This window comes from Acartia tonsa, chromosome 9, assembly GCF_053477335.1.
Source record: "Acartia tonsa isolate MP-2025a chromosome 9, ASM5347733v1, whole genome shotgun sequence".
NCBI classification, from domain to species: Eukaryota; Metazoa; Arthropoda; class Copepoda; order Calanoida; family Acartiidae; genus Acartia; species Acartia tonsa.
In genome coordinates, this window is record NC_137268.1 from 24,371,821 (window position 1) to 24,394,264 (window position 22,444).

General features: G+C 33.2%; 4 protein-coding genes across 4 annotated transcripts in view; all 4 read right to left on the reverse strand.

The window, feature by feature from the left end:
• Positions 1-6,869, reverse strand: part of Gnf1 (germ line transcription factor 1) — a 19,952-nt gene extending 13,083 nt beyond the window's left edge. The window contains exons 1-7 of the mRNA XM_080171005.1: positions 6,864-6,869; positions 6,563-6,705; positions 6,008-6,104; positions 5,153-5,269; positions 2,202-2,288; positions 1,076-1,184; positions 477-934 (exon numbers count right to left, since the gene is read on the reverse strand). Of these exons, the coding sequence (XP_080027131.1) occupies positions 477-934; positions 1,076-1,184; positions 2,202-2,288; positions 5,153-5,269; positions 6,008-6,104; positions 6,563-6,705; positions 6,864-6,869 (1,017 nt within the window). The remainder of the gene's footprint in view (positions 1-476; positions 935-1,075; positions 1,185-2,201; positions 2,289-5,152; positions 5,270-6,007; positions 6,105-6,562; positions 6,706-6,863) is intronic.
• On the reverse strand, positions 6,688-9,668 carry LOC145328603 (uncharacterized). The gene is made up of 3 exons (XM_080172348.1): positions 9,490-9,668; positions 7,383-7,523; positions 6,688-7,011 (listed from the first exon to the last, which is right to left on the reverse strand). Exons 1-3 carry the CDS (start codon positions 9,607-9,609, stop codon positions 6,916-6,918), a joined length of 357 nt encoding a protein of 118 aa, XP_080028474.1. The 5' UTR covers positions 9,610-9,668; the 3' UTR covers positions 6,688-6,915.
• A 55-nt stretch (positions 9,669-9,723) lies between these two features.
• LOC145328604 (ATP synthase-coupling factor 6, mitochondrial-like) lies at positions 9,724-12,802 on the reverse strand. Its single transcript, XM_080172349.1, has 5 exons — positions 12,646-12,802; positions 11,650-11,712; positions 11,260-11,328; positions 10,312-10,379; positions 9,724-9,912 (listed from the first exon to the last, which is right to left on the reverse strand). The coding sequence occupies exons 1-5, from the start codon at positions 12,721-12,723 to the stop codon at positions 9,879-9,881; spliced, it is 312 nt and encodes a 103-aa protein (XP_080028475.1). The 5' UTR covers positions 12,724-12,802; the 3' UTR covers positions 9,724-9,878.
• Positions 12,723-16,183, reverse strand: LOC145328601 (sister chromatid cohesion protein DCC1). The gene is made up of 6 exons (XM_080172345.1): positions 15,972-16,183; positions 15,368-15,452; positions 15,087-15,217; positions 14,395-14,841; positions 13,817-14,074; positions 12,723-13,610 (listed from the first exon to the last, which is right to left on the reverse strand). Exons 1-6 carry the CDS (start codon positions 16,089-16,091, stop codon positions 13,437-13,439), a joined length of 1,215 nt encoding a protein of 404 aa, XP_080028471.1. The 5' UTR covers positions 16,092-16,183; the 3' UTR covers positions 12,723-13,436.
• Between the last annotated feature and the right edge of the window lie 6,261 nt (positions 16,184-22,444).

Below are 22,444 nucleotides of genomic sequence, written 5' to 3' on the forward strand. Positions count from 1 at the left end.
AATTTTAAAAAGAAAAAAAAAATTGGGGGGGGGGGGGGAGATTTTTCACTTTTTTGGGGGGTTTGGGGTGTCCCAAACCTCCAAGAAAATAGCTTAAAACCATCACAGGACCAGTAGGTATAATCGCTGAAAAGTAGAGCCCAATCGGTTCAGCGGTTACTGAGATCTTACGCTTCAGACGGACAGACAGACGGACAGACGGACAGACAGACAGACAGACATCGTTCTACTTTGTATTATAGATATCGTGGATATGTACTAGGTATATTGTACTATATTAGAGCAACTGCCCTTAAAAAAATTGTAAGTCTTAAAACTGACACATTTACGGAATTCTGCGAAAGCTACCTCCCCTTTTATTGATTTCTAATTGTTTGTTATTTATTGTTATACAAAATTATATGTTTGATGGTATACTTGTAACTTCTGCTTAAAATTATTTTTCTAAAATGCACTTCATACAACTATCCCTTTACCTTGGTTTCTGAAGGCTCTATTTTAGGGATTTTCGGCATTCTAACTTCACTCTTTGCACTTGATGCTTTCAGAGGACTTTTTGTAGCAGGCTCTGACTTTATCATTGGCTTCTTCTCTTGTGACATTGGCTCATCCTTTATTGTTTTGGCTTTCGCGGATTTTTCCTCTTTCTTTTTGGGCGAAGGTGTTTTATTCTCCTTTTCTTTAACAGGTTTACCATCACTTTTCTCAACAATAAGTTTGAGAAATTCGTCTTCAGTCAAGAATTTAGTTCCAATCTTCCTTGCCTTGTCTAGTTTGCTTTCTCCTGCCTGTTCGCCAACAACAAGATAAGTTGTGTTCTTGCTAACACTTGTGGTAACCTTGCCGCCATACTTCTTGATTATTTCTCCCATTTCTTCACGTTCCAAACTGTCGTACACGCCGGTCAGAACGAAGGTCAACCCAGCAAAACAATCTAAATTATCAGATGTAGAGGGTTTGATAATTATCTAACTTAAAATTCAATCCGGCTGATGACTATTACAAAAATAACGTTTAGTTAAATAATTTAGGCACCATTTTATTCACTGATGGGGTAAAGTGTCTAATTTTTTACCTGGCGAACCCTCTGGAATATCCTTACATCCAGGATTTTTAGCTCCGCCCCTTGTAAGGAACTTTTGGTAGGCCTGTTGTCTGTGCTTTTTCTTTTCTTCATGGTCAGCCTGAGGTAAAACATCAACATGAACTTTTGTTTTGTTGTGTGAACGTTCCTTATGTTTTGTATAAGGATGAAATAGAATAGTGTACACAAATTTTTACATTGCAGACTTTATAGTTATTGGAAAATTATTCTTTTTTACAGCAAGCCATAGATTTCATATACTAAGAAGGGATAAGCCATTCGATTGTGAATGATGCTAAAACTCAAAGTTTAATAAAAACGTTCTTACATACTTTAATTATATCAAATCTTGACTGATTAGTACAAACTAATAGTGTTTCAATTATTCAACTAATACTTTTTCTCGTATCCAGTTTTCTACGAAAATAAAAATGTACAATCATAAGATTAAAACCACTTTTTAAAACTTTAAACTGGTTTTAATCATATAAGGGGGGGGGGGAAGTTTTGACACATTTGCGTAAACCTGGCATCTAGGCTTTATCTTTGGACTGAGAGGATAGGTGATTAATGATAAATTCATTCTTATATGATGAATTTCACGAAGTTTTAAGATTTTTTGGATAGGCCTCCAGGTGGTCTCTGTACAGGTAAAAATGAAAAAAAAAATTTTTTTTTTCAAAGTTACAGGTCAACTTATAAAACAAAATATGCATCTTTTGTAATATTATTCACATATTTGAAGAAAAAAGATGCATATTTTGTCTTATAAGTTGATTTGTAACTTAAAATTTTTTTTATTTTTTTTTCATTTTTACCTGTACAGAGACCACCTGGAGGCCTGGAGCTCCGGAATCTGGAGGCCTATCCAAAAAATCTTATAACTTCGTGAAATTCATCATATAAGAATGATTTTATCATTAATAACCTATCCTCTCAGTCCAAAGATAAAGCCTAGGTGCCAGGTTTACGCAAATGTGTCAAAACTCCCCCCCCCCCCCTGTGCATTTTATATCCGCGGAAAGCTGTTTATAATAAGATGCGAGAAATAACTATTAAGTTATTTTGCATGGACAAATCTTTAATCTAAGACATGATAAACTTCTAGAATTATTACCTGCGGTGTGCCAGCCAGCTCAGAAATACTGTCATCCGCCATGTTTTTAGACGGAGTTTTGTCTTTACTCTTCTTACTCTTTTCGTCCTTGTTTCAGAGTTAAAAAGTTAAGTAAAGCGAAAGAAAACAAAACATATGTATCACTTAGTAAGGGGGGGGGGAAGTTTTGCCACTTTCGCGTAATCCGTGATTATTAGGCTAGGTATTGATGTGAGACTATAGGTTATTTGGGATAAAAGTTTACTTTTGGTTAGTACTTCACGTACATTTAATCATTTTTTGGATAGGTCTCCAGGTTCAGGTGCTGCAGGCTGGAAGGTGGTTTCTGGACAGGTAAAAAATTTTTAAACTTTTTGTTTGAAGAGTTAGAGATCAAATTATAAAACAAAATATGCATCTTTATGGATGTTATTGACATATCAGAAGAAAAAAATAAAATCGGCCTCCAGGTTCAGGTGCTGCAGGCCTCCAGGTCAACTCTGGACAGGTAAAAAATCAAGATTTTTATTTGAAGAGTTAGAGGTCAACTTATAAAACAGAATATGCATATTTTTTTATATTATTGACATATTTGAAGAAAAAAATGAAATCGGCCATCAGGTTCAGGTGCTGCAGGCCTCCAGGTCAACTCTGGACAGGTAAAAAAATAAAAAAATTTATTTGAAGAGTTAGAGGTCAACTTATAAAACAGAATATGCATCTTTTTTGATCTGGACAGGTAAAAATTAAATCTTTTTATCTGAAAAGTTACAGGTCAACTTATAAAACAAAATATGCAACTTTTCAGATAAAAAGATTTAATTTTTACCTGTCCAGAGTGGACCTGGAGGCCTGCAGGATCTGAACATGAAGTCTGATTTTAATTTTTTCTTCAAATATGTCAGTAATATATAAAGATGCATATTCTGTTTTGTAAGTTGTCCTCTAACTCTTCAAGTAAAAAATTTGATTATTTACATGTCCAGAGTGGACCTGGAGGCCTGCAGCACCTGAACCTCCAGGTCCACTCTGGACAGGTAAAAATTAAATCTTTTTATCTGAAAAGTTACAGGTCAACTTATAAAACAAAATATGCAACTTTTCAGATAAAAAGATTTAATTTTTACCTGTCCAGAGTGGACCTGGAGGCCTGCAGGATCTGAACATGGAGTCCTATTTTAATTTTTTCTTCAAATATGTCAGTAATATAAAAAAGAAGCATATTCTGTTTTATAAGTTGACCTCTAACTCTTCAAATAAATTTTTTTGATTTTTTACCTTTCCAGAGTGGACCTGGAGAACGATTTCAATTTTTTCTTCAAATATGTTAATAGTATCAAAAATTATAAATATTCTGTTTTGTAAGTTGTCCTCTAACTCTTCAAATAAAAAATTTGATTATTTACATGTCCAGAGTGGACCTGGAGGCCTGCAGCACCTGAACCTGGAGACTGATTTTAAGTTTACTTCAAAAATGTCAATAATATCATAAAAGATGCATATTCTGTTTTATAAGTTGACCTCTAACTCTTCAAATAAAATTTTTTGATTTTTTACCTTTCCAGAGTGGACCTGGAGGCCAGCAGCACCTGAACCTGCAGGCTAATTTTAATTTTTTCTTTAAAAATGTCAATATTATAAAAAAGATCCATATTCTGTTTTATAAGTTGACCTCTAACTCTTCAAATAAAAAAAAATGATTTTTTACCTGTCCAGAGTGAACCTGGAGGCCTGCAGCACCTGAACCTGGAGGCCGATTTTAATGTTTTCTTCAAATATGTCAATAATATCAAAAAAGATGCATATAATGATTTATAAGTTGACCTCTAACTCTTCAAATAAAATTTTTTATTTTTTTACCTGTCCAGAGTTGACCTGGAGGCCTGCAGCACCTGAACCTGATGGCCGATTTTATTTTTTTCTTCAAATATGTCAATAACATCAAAAAATATGCATATTCTGTTTTATAAGTTGACCTCTAACTCTTCAAATAAAAAACTTGATTTTTTACCTGTCCAGAGTTGACCTGGAGGCCTGCAGCACCTGAACCTGGAGGCCGATTTTTATGTTTTCTTCAAATATGTCAATAATATCAAAAAAGATGCATATTCTGTTTTATAAGTTGACCTCTAACTCTTCAAATAAATTTTTTTAATTTTTTTACCTGTCCAGAGTTGACCTGGAGGCCTGCAGCACCTGAACCTGATGGCCGATTTTATTTTTTTCTTCAAATATGTCAATAATATCAAAAAATATGCATATTCTGTTTTATAAGTTGACCTCTAACTCTTAAAATAAAAAACTTGATTTTTTACCTGTCCAGAGTTGACCTGGAGGCCTGCAGCACCTGAACCTGGAGGCCGATTTTAATTTTTTCTTCTGATATGTCAATAACATCCATAAAGATGCATATTTTCTTTTATAATTTGATCTCTAACTCTTCAAACAAAAATTTTAAAATTTTTTTACCTGTCCAGAAACCACCTTCCAGCCTGCAGCACCTGAACCTGGAGACCTATCCAAAAAATGATTAAATATACGTGAAGTACTACCCAAAAGTAACCTTTTATCCCAAATAACCTATAGTCTCACATCAATACCTAGCCTAATAATCACGGATTACGCGAAAGTGGCAAAACTTCCCCCCCCCCCCCCTTACTTAAAGGCGACTATAACGCGTTTGCTTCTTGCATGGGTGGGTGTGTTTTTTCCTAGATCAAATACAAAATGTTTAAAACTGCAGTTAAGTCAGACCAGAGTCGTTATAGTTAAACTAGAATGGTTGCCTTACATCACAAACAGGAAGAATTTATTGCAAAGCAAAGGGGTTGGTCGTATTTAGAATAGGAAAGGAACAGAAAATATTAAGTATTAATCACTGCCTTTTCTAGCTAGTAGATATTGGAGGTTAGAAAAGATTTTTGTTATTATTTTAAACATATTTGTTTGTTCGCTTAATCTTTTAACCCTGCCTTGGCAGGAGTTTTAGAAGAAGAATGTTTTTCCGGGGTTTTTGCCTTGCTCGGTGATCTGGATCTAGACTTGGATCTTGCCTTCTTAGCGGGTGGTTTGCTGTGATCAGCTTTATCCTTAAAAAATAATGGCATTATAAGAACTTAGAAGTTTAGCTAACTTTTAGCCAGGATATGTCCGCTAACAAATCTACAATATAAAGGGGGGGGGGGGGGGGGGGGCGAAAGTGACACTTTTTGAAACCAAAACTAAGAGTCAACAAAGGAACTGAACTAAAAAAAGGGTTACAGGTCTGAGATTTTGCATGGCAGTTGCTTTATAGGGGTACAATATGGAACTGTGAAGAAACGGCGGCGCAACCGCCGAAAACCGCCGTTTCCCGCCGTAATTTTTGTTGCCTTTTCTCGGCGGTTTTCGGCGGTTGCGCCGCCGTTTTTTCACAGTTCCATATTGTACCCCTATAAAGCAACTGCCATGCAAAATGTCAGACCTGTAACACTTTTTTTAGTTGAGTTCCTTTGACTTTTAGTTTTGGTTTCAAAAAGTGTCACTTTCGCCCCCCCCCCCCCCCCTTTATAACGAGACAACTACCTGGATCCACCTGTTGGGGACCTTTTCCGTATACTAGCAAATTTCATTCTGCTCTTTTGTAGCGACTTGGCTGTGTTAATATTTCCGACGCTATTGGTTGTTTTTCAAAGACCCAATTAAAAGTCAACACAAGGTCCTCAAAAAGGGGACATACAGTTATTTAACCCCTTACCCCCTCTAGTGTTTTACTCTAATTTTCCGACAGTCCATATGTCCTTATATCTTCCTTTAAAGAAATTTCTACGGTTCATGTTTTGTTATACCTTTTTGTGATGGTCTGAACTTGTATCATGGTGGGATGATTTAGCTTTCTTAGCCAGTTTACTTGCCAAGGACCCACTCTCTTCTTTATCTGGGGTACTGAAATACATAAAAAATCCATTTATTAAAGATACCAACCTAGTATATAATCCAAGCTTATACCAACAGCGAAATTAATTCGAAAAAAATCATGAATCCTATACGTGATTTGGGGGGCAACACTTATCAGAATTGACAACCTTTATAACCCCCCCCCCCCCCCTATACTATTTTAGATTTATTTCGCTTGATGGTTATCATACCTTATTCCTGATACAATCCACTTGTAGCTTCGCCCCTGGAGGCCTGTAGAGGAACTTGAGATTTTTTTTTCAAGACAAGATTGAGCTTGCGGTATAAAAGAAGTTGTTGATTCGTTGAATGTTTGGAATAATATTAAAATTATGTACCTAGGGAATAATTGAACCAATCTTTGAAAACGGACAATTACACTCTAAAAACATACGAAACAGATACTTTAAATTGAAAAGTAGCTATGCTACAAAAATTACACTTACCCATCATCTGCTTTTCTCTTCTTATTATCAGTAGAAGAATGTTTATGATATGCAGATTTCTCGCTGGATTTTGGAGTTTTTGAGCTCTCAGACTTGGAAGATTTTTCAGTCAAAACTTGTGACGATTTGCCTAATTTTGGTAACTTAATTATAGTGAAATGATCTATTTAGTTTAATCTTACTAGGTAATGTAATTATTGAATACATATATTTAATCAAACTTTTAAAAAGGGTGTTTAGGTCCTAGAGAAGTATAATAAATTACGACATGTCATAATTTTTCATACTTTCTTTCAAGTACAATCATTATCAAGGCTTAATAGATTTTCCCCTGTTGTAATATCCTTTATATATTAACTTTTAAAGTTTAAACTTTCACCATATATCCCTGAACTAGCAAAGAAATCGGCAGGATTCACTGAACTAAGCTTGGTCTTGCTTCCAGAATCCTTAAAAAAAAAAACAAGAATGACTATTGACAACATACATTAGTTGCAAACATATCATTATCAGTGAATTTTGACAAAAACAAGTGGCCAAAAACAATTTAATTGTCTGATCTAGCCTGTTGTTGCTGCTGCGCTAATTTAGTTCTTAAAGATGCAATTCTTATTTTTGTCCTTAGTTAAATAGGGTCAGAGAGTGAAGGGGAAATTAGACTATTTTATAGTCACGCTATCTCCTTTAATAGTTGGGCACTTTTACTAAAGCTTGATTAGTTAATTCAAACAAGATGTATCTAAACTTTCCAACTAATTTACAGGAGGAATAATTTTGCTCCATTGACTTATCCCTCAAGATCCCCGCGCTAATAATTTACCTTTTCTTTGCTTTCTTTCTTTTTATGTTCATTAGCTGGAGGAGTCTTGGGTTTGGCTGCAACAAAATCTGCCTCTTCGTCAGAGGAATCTATTACCATCCTGTTCCTTTTCTTGCTGTGGCTACCATTGTCTTCGGACCTCTGATTTTATATTTCCAAATTCAATATTTTTATTTCATAATTTACTAAGTACCTAGGTATGTACTTCCGGAAAGTCTTAGACTCAGATGAAAATAGTTACCCATTTTTATGAAAAAATAAACAATCTGTAAATGGAGGATGTTCAACTAGTTCATATAGCCTGTTTGTTTACGATTAAATCATCAACAAATAATCGGGGGTAACTTTATAAGGGGGGGGGGGGGGGGAGTTCTGACACTTTTGCGTAAACAGTGATTATTGGCTTTGTCTTTGGACTGAGAGGATAGGCTATTAGGGATAAAATCATTCTTATATGATGAATTTCCCCCAGATTTAAGATTTTTTGGATAGGCCTCCAGGTTCCGGAGCTCCAGGCCTCCAGGTGGTCTCTGTACAGGTAAAATTTAAAAATAAGATTTTTTTTTTTGAAGAGTTAGAAGTTAACTTATTAAACAAAATATACGTCTTATTATTGTTATTCACATATTTGAAGAAAAAACATACATATTTTGTCTCATAAGCTGACATCTAACTCTTAAAAAAAAAAATTTTTTTTCATTTTTACCTGTAGAGAGACAACCTGGAGGCCTGGAGCTCCGGAACCTGGAGGCCTATCCAAAAAATCTTAAATCTGGGGGAAATTCATCATATAAGAATGATTTTATCCCTAATAACCTATCCTCTCAGTCCAAAGACAAAGCCTATAATCACCGTTTACGCAAAAGTGTCAGAACTTCCCCCCCCCCCCCCTTGTTTGAATATGTTTAACTTTAAGTCCTATAGGTAACATGTGGCCTAATTTCAATTTGAAATCAAACTTACGTTCCATTAATCACACTATTTTGGTGGTTTCGTGAAATTAAACTTAGGGGCCCAAACAGGGGTTCATAAGGGTAATATATCTATTAGAATTTTAGAAAGAACAGTGACATAACCTGATTTAATCTAAGCTTCTCTAAAACTTATGGAACCTGGGTTCGTAAGGTATAGAATATTACATTGATTTATTGATGATCAGCCAAAGTTTCTCAGGATTTGGACCTAAGAAGTCACAGAGTAGACTTTAGCAAATTTGCATAGCCACTAGGGCTATCAAGCTAAACGTTCAAGCACATTATTAGTTACTAGCGGCTTCGCCCCTAGCCTCTAGGGGCTCTGCCCCAAGAGGTGAAAAAAAAATTAAGGCGAAATTCGTAAAAAGGACCAAGGAAATCTTCTACAAAATATAAAGGACCAAGGAAATCTTCAGCAAACAAAAAAAATGGAGGGGGGGGATTTTTTTTTGGGGGGGGGTTGGGGGTGTCCCACCCCCCAAGAAAATAGCTTAAAACCACCACAGGACCAATAGGTATATACCCTGAAGAGTAGAATCCGATCGGTTCAGTGGTTACCGAGATCTTAAGCTTCAGACGGACGGACGGACAGACAAACATCAAGCTACTTTGTATTATAGATGACTTAACCCCGCTATCTCATAGTGCTACTCATTATTACCTCACTGTCGCCGAGTATGGTAAGTGTCCCAAATTAAGTCACCGTAATAAATGACACTCTCCGCAGAGAAGCTTGGGATAAGGGTAGTACTAATATTATGTAAGTGACTATTGAGTATCCTAACTTACTCAATAATCCCCTTCTTACACAACCAGGGGAAGTTGCGTGATTATTATTGCAATGAGAAATTTAAGTTAACACATGGAGAATTGAACTCGAACTTTCACCACCGTGCCTCAGTGTTCTACCACAGAGCCACGACGCCCCTTTAACATTACATTACATTGATGTAAATCCCAAATAATGATGAAAAAAATCAACTCTCCATCCCTGATGTTGAACGCAAATCTGGCAGTATACGAGATCTTAAACATACACAAAAAAACCTCCTACTTATACAAAGCTTATTTGAAGAAAAAAAATATCCGACAAGCACTTCCTAGGTAGGAATAAAAAAATAAATTGAAAATCCCTTTTTACGATGGGCATCATGACCGTTATCTTCATCCTTAACCGCTTTCTGTTCAACTTTGGCTGCAGCGCCACTTCCAGCCGCCGTATTTTTTGGCGCGAAAAAATTGCGAATATCCATTTTTAATAATACGACATTCACTTCTGAAATTAAAACAGTAATAATAATTAATACTTTTTCAGCATATAATTCAAAGTTTTCATTAGGTAAGTCTACAGATCATTAAAAATTAAATTCTATTTTAAAATTTATTTTCAATTCATTTATATGATAACATATAGGTAGGTTGTTGAATCTTGTTAAAAATGCTGAGAGAAAGTTCTACACTGATGACTAACAGACAAGCGTTCATTGGGGGTTAATTTGGAGGGATAAATTAATAGGATTTATTAGGCTGCAACGTTGATGGGGTCAACTTCGACATCCTGTTAACAAAATAAACACATTTTTTTTGTATTAGAAGTTTTTTCTTTTCTTTGAGAAGGTATATGACAAATTTTCTTTAGAGACAAACATTTAGACGTTTAATTTCTTTATTTAAGACGCAAGTTTAATTTATTGAAATACGGGTAACTTAGTTCATAAAAGCCCAGCAGAAACAAATTTATATGTCTGGTGTGTGTTGTCAAGATAGAAATATTAATTGTTGAAAATGATAAAAAACTAGAAATTACACTTAAATGATTATCACTGATTGGCGTTTTCCCCAAAGTTCTCTGTTGAAAAGCCCACCCTGCCTTAATTTTATAAAAATTGAAAATATGTGAGGATAGTTCTTCGTTCGTTTATTACAAATGATAGATAAGTAATGTGTTTATATTTTCCTTGAAATCAAGCTTAGGGAAGGCGGACATATCGATACCAGCTCCACCACCATAGGCCTTGGCAACCTAAACATAACAAATATTTATTTAACATAAACTACCAAACAACTTTTTATCTTTTTTGTTCCAATTGTTTTCTTAGGCTTTAACTACTCAATTTATCATTGTTTCATTGACTTAAATCCCATTATCTTTACAGTCAATACTGCCCTGTTCAAGCGTGCAACTACCTATACGCTTGGTTAGTGGCCTATTTACCAAATGAAGCATCACTTCTGAACAAGCCTTTTCAGAAAATCGTTACAATGCAAGATAACACGTTAGCTTCTTTAGAGTGTAGCTTCTCATAAGACCTTGGAAGGTTTGTATTTATTTTGAGGAGGGATACCACTCCCCCCCCCCCCCCTCCATGAGCAATCGCCCATAGAAATCTGAGATAAAAATTTCATAAAAATTTCCCTTATATTTTCACGTGACACTTGTAATATTTTAAACATGTCAATATTAAAAAAAAATTGCAAGTGTAAAATCTTGTAAAAGTGTCAAATGAAAATATAAGGGAAATCTTTATAAAAAAGTTTTTCTCAGATGATTGAAAATTGTCTATTATGGCGAGAAAAGGAAAAAAAAATTCGGCGGGAAACGGCGGTTTTCGGTAGGAGCGGCGGTTATTCACAGTTCCATATTGTTCTCCACAATAACAATTGCTGTGCCTAATTTTATAGCTGTAACTCTTTTATGGGCTGAGATAATGCGCGTTTTACTTTTGGTTTCAAAAAGTGCCACATCCGCCCCCCCCCCCCCCCTATAAATTGAGCCAAGATCAACCCCCCCCCCCCTCCTACTTCAAGTGCCCCTAGAGGCGTCAAGGGGGGGGGGGGGGGCAATGCCGCTAGTGTAATAATATTTCATAAAGTTTTTAATTGATAGGACGATTTAATCATACCTTGTCAAGTTCAGTCTGGAGGGCGGTCTCAGTGGCCTTGGAGGCATCCACCAACTTACCACCGGAGGCCTGAAACAAAATCATTTTGGAGATATAAAAATGAGTAATGTTAAAAAAGCAACAATATATGTATAATAGAACATTTTGTCTACAATCAGCGCAGCATATACATTATACAATATTATATACTACATATATGTATATTGTATATACACTACTATAAATTAATTTTTAAAAGATGATTGATTGATTGATTTAAAAGATGAGTAAATTGTAATACAGTTATAATTTTTTAATCTTTCAAACATATTGGCAGTCATTATTTTTAAAAATATTGACCAATTCATTATACAATATATACAATACATAAATTACTGGCAGTTAGTATACCTTAGACTTGGTGGCATATTCTTGAATCTTTTCTACAAACAAGGCCTGGATGGGGTCGCTCACCTGAATAACACAATATCCTTAAGGTATAACATTACTGGCGGTTCAAATGTTAGTGGATAAAGTAGATATACTTGGGATAGATTGTAAAACTAAGTTTTCTATTTGGTTTTATACAAAAAGGCAAAGAGAAATGGGACATCTGTCATACTCAAACCAGAAATAAGAAAGATGTAAGTTATGATCCTTGTTTATTCCTTTACTTACATCTTAATAACCTCTCTAGTTATGAAAGCGGGTCTCAAATTAATCAGAGAGAGGGGGGACAATGGGCTGTTTATTACACTAGTCCCCAAAGTTTTATAATAAAGTTTTCTTATTCGTTGGCTTACCAACTTTGGGGACTTTAATTTGATTGGTTTATTCATTATGTCGAGTGTTCAAACGTTTCATCAAACACTAAGGGGCTGAGCCGTTAGCCGTTACCTTTTCAACTTTTTTGTTCGTTTTAGGGAAAATAGACCTACCAAGGATTACTCCTGCATAATTTTAGATCAAAATTCGAATTCCAAGTGCCATTTATACATTGATTACGAGATGGTTGCATTAACCCCCCCCCCCCCCTTTTAATCAACAGAAGGGGTAATTTTGTGTTTCTTCACAGTTCCATATTGTTCTCCACAAAGCAACTGCTGTGCCGAATTTTAGATCTGTAACTCTTTTATGGGCTGAGATCATGCGCGTTTTACTTTTGGATTAAAAAATTTTGCACATCCGCCCCCCTTAATATATCTATTATCAGATAAAAGAAAGTGGAGCACAATCAAAAAAGTGTCTTACTCTCCTATGTACCTCATCCTTATAAATAAGAAAACTAGCATGGGGGGAAAATAAATTTTTTGGGCAGCAGAGAATGAAAAATGAATCTTGTGCAGAATATACACCCTGGAAAAATAGTACCTAGAAAAAAAACATCTTTTTTTAGAGAATCTTTACCTTGGTCATGGCGGGGGCCCAAACAGAGAAGTTTCTGGTGGCGGACAGGGAGACAGTCTTGAAAAGGGAAACAGACATTTTGCTGAAATTACATTTCAATTTACAATAATCTTTTACGTATATAATTTTAATACAAAGTAGGTATAATAATAAAGTTATTTTTTCAATTATAAAAAAAATATCATTTGTACTGATATGAATTCTACTTTTAAGCGTATAGGTTATATAAAGTTATGTTTAGGTACTTTAAATGCTTTACTTTATCACATAATTTTGTTAACATACTTTACAAATAGACTGTAAACAAGAATTCTTTTTAAAAATACATTAAATGTTAAACACTTTTCAGTGTCAAAGCTACTCTAAAAATAAACTTGATACTTGTTTCCCTTCTGACGATGTGACATAAATCATTCACTATGACCTTATTGCTAATTGCAGTTTTTAAAAAGCCTTACCAATTCAACCTAAACCTTTTCTTTCCTTAAGGTAATATTCTTTACGATTTTATTTCATAAATAATATTAAATTATCATTACTACTGCACTTCTATTATGGAAATAGATATCCTTGTTATAATACATTTCTTTTACAAATATTGTCCGGTTCGTTCAATTTTCTAACAGAATTTCTTGGATACTACAATTTAGGGAGAAGACAATGAACCATAAATTAATTTTACCACCATTCCTTCCGTGGGAATCTTGTTTTACATAAAAACATATGAATAAACTGGATTAGAATTAATGTAACACCCCTTGTCACCTCTCTACCGAGATACTATTGTTACATTATTTGCCATGCTTAGCACAGAAAAACTTGACGCCGTGTACATTGACCGGCCGCGCGTATTTGGTGAGCATAGCGTTCACATTCAGCTTTGGCGTAGTCAGCGGCTGAATGTAGGGGGTTATGTCAGGTACACTCCATTTTTCTCGGGCAGAAAATAATACTTCAAGCCGTTCCTAGAAATTAAATATTTTTTTTAGTTATTTTTCTCATTCAAACTAAGATACCTAATTAAGGAAATTTTATACAAAATGTAATGTATTCGTATTGTAACGTTGTAAAGACAATGAAAGCGAGCGAAAATCTCTGCTGCAAGCATGTTTGCCAGTGTATTTGTGTCAGTAACAACAAAGAGTAACTGCGCTACTAAAACTTGTAATACCTGAATACTATTAGGCAAGGCAGATTCAGGAAACCTTTTCACAACAGTCTGACTGCCTCCTAAACCGCCAGTAGAATCAACGACTAGCGCCAACCCCGCGAGATGGCCGATTTCTGCTTTAATCCCTTCAGGCAACGCTTTCTGCCACATGTCCATAAATTCGTCCAGAGCAAAACTAGACCCGTCGACTAGTAAAAAGTCTCCGTAGAAACGTGAAACCTTTTCTTTGTTCAGACTGTATTCATCCTCGTTACCTCCCTGTACAAAAGTGCATATATATATAATAATAATAATATATTTGAGACTTTAAATAAGAATTTAATAAATAGCACTAGTAAAATACGTCCAGCAGGAAGGAGTTTATTTCTTATATATAAATGAGACTCCATAAATTGTCAAGAATAAAACATTAACTTATCATTAAGCAACATAGAAAATTCAAGATGTATTTGTATTCGGCCGAATTCAATTCAGTTAGAGAAATTCTAAAGATTTGTGTTTTGTACGGATCGACGTAGAATAATATAGACATATCCTAGTTAATGAGAATTTGCGCTACAAGAAAAAAAAAGTATTACCTTCATTGGTGAACAATAGATATCAAAGACTTGAGACACAATTTGATCATTGACCAAATCTGATAAAGATTCAACAGTTTCTTTTTTCTTGACACAGTCCAACGGCCAAGAATTGTCGTTAAATAGCTTGAGTATATAGGATAGAACCTTCATTTGATATTCTTGTTCTAATACAAACCAGTCACAGTCATATTGTACAGCTTCATGTTCTTTAAGCCCTTGACATAATTCAGCCTCACTCGATTGAATACAATCTAATAAATCCGCGAAACTTTTGCCCGTCATATTCCGTTCTTTTACTCCACTTTCTGTGAGAGGCGGGTGTAGGACGGAGCGGAGTTTTTGCAAGCGTGGCCGCATTTCATGAAGTTCAAAATATTTGTAGAAAACGCCAGAAACAGACCGCCAGGCTAGGGTTCGATCCCCACCAGATTTTGAGCTACATTCCTAAAAAAAGCACCTTTCTTAATAATGTTTTTAAAAGAAATTGTTAGGTATTATCTTTTCTAATTAAAAAATGATAATTACGTCCTATAAGAAACAATTTTTAAACAATTTTCAAAGTAAAATCATATTTCTTAGATTCCACAAAATTCGTTATTAAGAAAGTTCATATACTAGTATAGTATAAGTATCTGTACTATTATAAATTATACTTGTAGCAAAAACATTTAAAAAGGAGAGTATTTTGCCTTAGAAAGTGTTAAGTTAGGTAGGATTAGGAGAGAATTGGAGGTTTCAGCTTCTTTGAAGTCATAAGTTTTATCTTTGGTGCACAAAACTATATTTTCTTCTTCTGATCCTCGTAGATATATGCAATTTCCTAAAAACAAACATTTTAAAACAAAAGTCTTAAAATTCTGAAATTTTTCATAAAAAGATAATAAAAATTCAGGGTCTTCAGTCAGTTTCTAGATTTGAAGCTTTCTGTGATATTTGTAGATGTAAAACAAAACGCTTTATTTTAAATTACCTTCATCTAATCCATCTGCCATTTCTTTAGTGACATGTATAAGCTTAACTTCGTCTCCATATAGTTCTGGGGCGAATGTTACAACCTAGAAAGTAGTAATGGTAGAAATGTAAACATACATTTAAATACTCCTTATCAATAGACTAGGTATATGACTGAAAAAACATAGCATCTTCTTAAACTTAAGGATTGTAAATAAAGAAATTTTAACAAACAAGTTTTAAAAGCTATTGAACCATTCAACCCAAGACTACTTTATCAAACTAACATCTTTGAACAGGCCAAATACATATTTCAAAAACATATATAAGTTTTCATTCTCAATCGTCCTATAACGGAAAAAATACAAATCAGTAAATAAAATATACAATTAAAAAGTCTATTTTGAAAAATCTGAATAAGATATTTAATTAACGTTACTTTTTTTCTTTTGATTAAATGAATTGTAGAGATACATTGTATTTTTATAAAAGGTTATGTACTTTAAAATGCTGTTATGCTTTTAATACGTATATTTTTCTTCTATAAAAGTGTATATCGCGATATCGGTAAAAGTTTCATTTTAATACACCTATAGAGCTAGATGTCAAGAAAACCTCCTTACCTGACTATAACTATGTAATTCAGAATCTTCTAATTTTGCCAATTCAATAACTTGTTTCACATGATCTAAGGAACGGTCAAACAACACTTCGTTGTCCTCCATATTTTCGTCAATTTCCATTATATTTCAAAGTTGGGTATAAAAAAATAAACAAAGTAACTACGTAAATCTTTTATATCTAAAAAATATCAATTATAATAGCAAGAAAAAAAAATTTAATTAAAACAAAATCATCTTGAAAATAAGCATAAAAATCACTATATGTAAAGGAAACATCATCATGGCCAAAATTAAATAAAGGCAACTCCATGAAAATTTCTAATTCAATCTCTCCTCTCCTTTACTTTACCTCCATTTTTCCCGAACAGCTGTTTTTTGTAGTGTACACAACTCATATGTTTGACATATTTTGCTCTGCATATCTTTTCCCCAATATTTTTTTGTTATTCAGTCCCAATTATAAAAAATCTTATTCTGTAAGACTAAGTAAACTATAATTAGACTACTTTGTGCAAAATTAGTAGTTACATATTTTATGTTTTCTATATTTAATAATGATTTTCTGCTTTTGAATTTAGGGAAAATTATCAAGTCAAGGTTTTAGTCTGTAGCCAATTAATTGAAGTCTTTTACAAATACGACATTTTAAGCTATCATATCAATAAGGAAATAGAAATAATGAACTTAATTAATAACTAAAATTATTTAACTTTTTGAAAAGTATGGCTTCGAAACAGATTAATGTCCGCTGAATTAAAACATGTTTCTAAGCTATACTAAAAAATCATGTATCGTATCGTATTATAGACAATTTTCTGAGAATAATATAATTTAATCATAATTTCAATATCAGTTTTGTTAGTCGAGCCTTCGTCCCCTCGGGGTAACAAAACTGAAATCAATCTTATAATTTTTCATTTTAATATCCGCGGAAAGCTATCTTTGAAACGATGCGATAAATAACTATTCCAATATTTGGCACTGTCATGACAATACTAAGAAGCCCATATCAAATTTTGGCCCCTTTATTTTTAAGTATCTAAGCTACTCTATAATTTCCTTCTTTGTCTGTCCGTCAGTCAATAACGCATATGGGGTAATTGGATTTACTCAGCTGCTATTAAACCTAGAATTCAGATTTTTCTTGTAATGTAACAATAAAATCAACATTTTCACTAATCAATTATGCAAATGTTCACGGAGCAAAGTTTTTAATGAACCCAAGCTTAAATCAAAATTTTAATTCTTTCCTCTCTTCATTTGCTAACAATAAGTCAAGCAAAAAAACTTTTCAAAGTTGAAATTAAAAGAAAAAACTTTTTTTTTTTGCAATTTCCCTTTCATTTTCTTCTCCTATAGTTTTCAGCCCCTTTTGATCGTTTATAAAAGCTACTCTATAATTTCAAAAGTCCATTTGAACTGAACATCCGTGAGCTAGTGTAGGGTAAACGGCAAATTTTATAGCTATGGTTTTCTTGCAAATTTTATACATATTACCAAAGTCTATTTCAACAACTAAAACCTAAATTGGTCAAACGGAACTTCCTCGGCTGCTATGAAATATAAGCTGTATAAATTCTTAAAAATCTAATATACAATACATATTGAATTCAGAACTGACTTTGTCTGTCCGTCCGTTCGTTGGAATTTTTGGGATAAATGAAGAAAATGAGTTCTGTCTTTGAAATGTGTTTATATTCAGAGCAGACGAGCAGAATTATGGAATGCAGGTGGACATAATTGAAATTATCATCTGTAATACAAAGTAACTTGATGTCTGTCCGCCCGTCTGTCTGTCAGTCCGTCCCTTAAGATCTCGATAATCACTGAACTGATTAGATTCTACTCTTCAGGGAATATACCTACTGGTCCTGTGGTGGTTTTAGGCTATTTTCTTGGAGGTGGGACACCCCCAACCCACAAAAAAAAAAAAAAAATCCCCAACCCCACTTTTTTTAGTAGCAGTTGGCTGTAGCAGGAGGTAGCCTGTATCAGTAACTATTTTTTAACAAATTCTATATGTAGCAGTAGGTAGCCTGTAATAATGCCTATATTTCAAAGGCAAAGCTTTTTTATAATTAGGGTCGGTCCGTCGGTCTGTAACGGATAGCTTTTTTCGTTAATTTAGGCATGTTAGAATTGTCCTATCGATTTCAAAATTTGCATGGTGATTCCTTTAGTAGTTGGTACGATTTAAAAAGTGTAGCAACTCTATAATCATTACCAGAATGTCCAATTGATCTGATTTTTGGTATATTGATTCCTGGGACAACAAAGTATAATGTTATAAGCGAAGCAACTCTATAATGTTTGTCCATAAACATTATCATGTATCAAGCAGTTTTTCGATTCTGCAAATTCTTGCAAAATTGTGTCAAAAGTGATCCAAGTGACGTCATAAAATGAGGGAGATGAGAGGAGAAGTGTGAAAGACAACCCATAAAAAAGAGTTGGATAATTCCTTATTTTTATGACACAATTTTGAAGCAATTTTCAACAAATTTACTTACAATTTTGCTTCGTTTATTATACATTTATATTCTGCTCATTCAGTTTTGACACTATACAAGTGTTAATGTCCGTTTGTCCTACCGTTTCAGTGCTTAGCTTTTATGGATGTTGTCATCCTTGTTTTTTAACAAATTCTATATAGGAGGGTTGACTTCCCCTTACCTCATAGGGCGAAGCCCCTAGAGACTAGGTGCGAAGCCGCTAGTAACAAAGAAGGTCATCTAAATTGTAAAATCAAGGTGGGCTGAAGAATATAATATGAAAAACTTAATAAAAATCATAGAAAATTTCTATAAAAAGTAAAACTAAGTTGAATGCAAAGAGTTCATTTAACTTTTTCTTTCTTTAACTCAAAATTTAAGTTTTCTTTCTCTCAATTTTAGCAATTCATAGTTGTAGCTTAAATTTAGATTTTTGCTTAGAATTTGTTTCTTACATTTAGGAAACGAATAATAAAGACAAATTTTTATTGAGTTTTAAAATTTAATTGAAATACATATTTTTGAAAATATCCAATACTGAAATATGTTGATTTACTGCTAAATAATATTGGTTCTATGGAATTTTTTGTGATTAATAATATTATAATAATGCTTTTTTACTGCTTTTGAATGCTTTTTAGGCGCGTTTACATTTCATTATAATGTTTGTTGATCTGCTGCGATACTTTTGTACATTATATTCCTTGTTTCTTTGCCTAAACCTTTCTATTTTATGCCGAAAATATTATTTTGTATTTGCATGAAAAATTTGTTCAATATTATACAATTGTAAAACATTTTTTATACTTGTCCTCTTTACATATGGAATTTTAACAGCACAGCTTTTCTTTCTTTTGGTTTAGTGTGTCTTTTACTAGCTTGCTTTTCTAACGGGGTCATAGTATTTTTTATTTCTTAAATTACAACTAATTTAATCATTAAACAAATTTTTGAAGAGGAAGGCTCTCTATCGGTCGATCTGTCTGTCTTTATTTCTAAAAAGTCTTGATAACTGCTGAACTAATAAGGTTTTCTTCTTCAGGGAATTTTTACATTGAAATGTAATAACTATTTAGGGGGGCAAGTAGCTAAAAAAAATCGTCCTTTTTATTTGAAGAAATAAAATCTAAGGCATGGTGAGGTTAACCCCATTCCTATTACTTCCGACGCGATGTCCCTTTAGAGGCTAAATGGAACACAGCTGCGACGAGTGTAATTATAAGGAGACTCCTAATTTTCATTTAGATACTAATGTTTTAAATCATATTAAATTTTCTACAAACATTAGATAGCTGGAAACCTACTTTAAGAATGTTAACTATGCTTTATTGTTAGAAAATCATTATGACTACTTCAATTTATGTCAAAGCTTAAGATGAGACTTTTCCTCTAAGGAATATGTATAGACCAAACCTAGATGTAGAAAAGCATAGCTGTCAAAACTATAACCAATGCTTTACTTACTTTTTTATATTCTCTTATAAGAATCTTGTTATACTTGTTCCTATATTCTTTTGCATATTTTCTACTTTATTTGGCACATTTAATCATACTACAAACAAACGAAAAAGAACATTTTTTCCTGAATTTTAGTTATTTTTTGCTATTTTATCAAATTAGATGTTAATAATTAATTTTAACAGTTTGAGAAAGCATGTGATTATTAAGTTTAAATTGTTTTCTGTAGGTAATTTTAAAGATTTAATTAAACTCTTTTCAAATGGAAACAAATTTTTGCCTGGTAATGATTTTAGCTCATAGTGTTGAGTGTATAGGTTGGGTGCCAACTATTAATAAATATTACAGCACTTGTGTATACTTTTCTTGGCATTACAAATACAAGTAATAATCATAACCCTAGCTTAGTAGGCTTATACCACAAATTATTCTTCTAGTAAAAAAAAGATTTAAATGACATCACCGATTAATTGGTCTAAATAACTATAATGACACTTTAACATTCTATAATAATGGCTTAATTAAATTGTATCTGTATTGTCTACTATAAAATATAAATAATTTTTACACATCTTAGTTATTTTTTAAAGTCTGAAATCTAAGTATGAAGTATGAGGACAATCTAAAAGATATTCAAACTGATATTATTTTAAAACTTTAAAAAATTATGCAACAAAACATTAAAAGGTTAAAAATATTATATGATAAGGAGTTAGTGAGTCAGGAAGTGTTTTAGTTTGTCATTTTTTTTAAAAATCCCTCTTAGATATAAGGAGGATGTGATTTTTATTTTGGCACACCCCATGGCTATGTTAGAGGGGTGTAGCAGGGGGGTGTAGGTAGACCCTTATCAAAGAAAAAGTAGAGAGGTGTATGGGGTGAACACCTAAAGGGGTGTATCCAAACCCCTTAATTTTGCCAGGGGTTGGTTAATCCCCCCATTCTCACGCTTTTAGTTATATGAATCTTATAATACCTTATGATATCTTATCTATAATACAAAGTAGAACGATTTCTGTCTGTCTGTCTGTCCGTCTGTCTGTACGTCTGAAGCTTAAGATCTCAGTAACCACTGAACCGATTGGGCTCTACTCTTCAGGGAATATACCTACTGGTCCTGTGATGGTTTTAAGCTATTTTCTTGGGGGGTGGGACACCCCCAACCCCCCCCAAAAATAAAAAATAACCCCCCTAAAAAAAAATTTTTTTACTTTTTCTTTTTAAATCTAAAATATGAAAAATTAGGTTGATCAAACCTCTTAGGGCAAAACCTCTAGAGGCTAGGGGCGAAGCCGCTAGTTGTTATAGAAAGCGAAGCTACTCTAATACCTAATATAGAAATCTGCCATAAGCCTAGTTATTATATTGAAACCACTATCATTATTCATCAATATTACTATCTGTCTAATATTCTTTTCTCATATTATACCAGCAATCAATTGTATTCGGCAATTTTATTTCCGAGGGTATATTATTATTATTTTAGAAGTTATTCTTTTTCATCTGTTCTTTTAAATCTATTACTGTAGCTACGCTCCTAGAGGCCATATAAGGGGATATTAAAGAAGAAGGAACGGAATCGACCGTTCACTTTAAATTTTATTTTTTACCTTCAAGTGAAAGTTTTTTGAGGAAGCCATTTTTCCTTGGGGCAATTTATGTTAGAATGAAGGAGGTACCCTACCCTAAAATATTTATTATCCTTCCCTAGAGCTTCATAAAGAAGAATCATATTGGTTCAGCGGTAAGCGAGATCCTTCGCTACACACACATACACATATAGACACACAAACAGTCAGACAAACATCAAGTAACTTTTATATAACATAACAGAAATTTGATCGTTAACAACACTAGATTACTTTTTTTCATTACTGCTTGCCAAAACACAATATATATTTCTTTATTTCTTTGCATAAAACAGCAATTTTTGTCTTAGAGGATTTTTTCGTGTTACTTTTTATGATCCCTCTTTATCTTTATTGGCACACAACTAGGCTTCTTATTCAATTAATGGTTTTTTTTTTTAGGGTGGGGGGAGGGGAGGAGGGGGATAAGATATAAGATTGTACACTTTCATTTTCAATAAAAGAATAACTCTTTGTTTTATTTCGAGTAGAATGATCATTGCAATGTAGATTTTATATAAAACAAGGACATTTATCTAGAGAAAAGATAAGGAGCGCAGCTTGAGATTTATATTTAATAAACTATGAAAAGATGGAAAATAATAAAATTACATGACTGAGCATAAAACTTATTCAAAAAATCATTGTATAGCAAAAAATTGGTGTTTCCTTAAATATTTAAGAAAATTAAATATGTAAATACACATGAAGACATATAGTCGAGTTCTTTAACCCATATATTCTCTCTCACCTTAGTCGGATAAGAAGTTATTTTACTTAAAACAGTTTAGGTTTAAATTATTTTAGTAATAATTGAAAAATTGAATTGTGATTTAATAAATCTTATATTTTTAAAGTTTTCTTCCTAAGGGAAGAGTCAGGAAGATAGCCTAAA

Bases quoted from the DNA above. Each gene is read 5' to 3' on its own strand.
- LOC145328603 (XM_080172348.1), bottom strand. From the start codon at position 9,609: ATGGATATTCGCAATTTTTTCGCGCCAAAAAATACGGCGGCTGGAAGT. The intron at 7,524-9,489 runs GGATTTTCAATT...ATATAAAATCAG, and splicing joins ATGATGCCCATCGTAAAAAG to AGGTCCGAAGACAATGGTAG. The intron at 7,012-7,382 runs GTAAATTATTAG...TTTTTTTTTAAG, and splicing joins AGAAAGAAAGCAAAGAAAAG to GATTCTGGAAGCAAGACCAA.
- LOC145328604 (XM_080172349.1), bottom strand. From the start codon at position 12,723: ATGTCTGTTTCCCTTTTCAAGACTGTCTCCCTGTCCGCCACCAGAAAC. The intron at 11,713-12,645 runs GTAAAGATTCTC...TGTGTTATTCAG, and splicing joins GGGCCCCCGCCATGACCAAG to GTGAGCGACCCCATCCAGGC. The intron at 10,380-11,259 runs GTATGATTAAAT...TGTTATGTTTAG, and splicing joins TCCAGACTGAACTTGACAAG to GTTGCCAAGGCCTATGGTGG.
- LOC145328601 (XM_080172345.1), bottom strand. From the start codon at position 16,091: ATGGAAATTGACGAAAATATGGAGGACAACGAAGTGTTGTTTGACCGT. The intron at 15,453-15,971 runs GTAAGGAGGTTT...ACTACTTTCTAG, and splicing joins AATTACATAGTTATAGTCAG to GTTGTAACATTCGCCCCAGA. The intron at 13,611-13,816 runs GTATTACAAGTT...TTTAATTTCTAG, and splicing joins CCTTGCCTAATAGTATTCAG to GAACGGCTTGAAGTATTATT.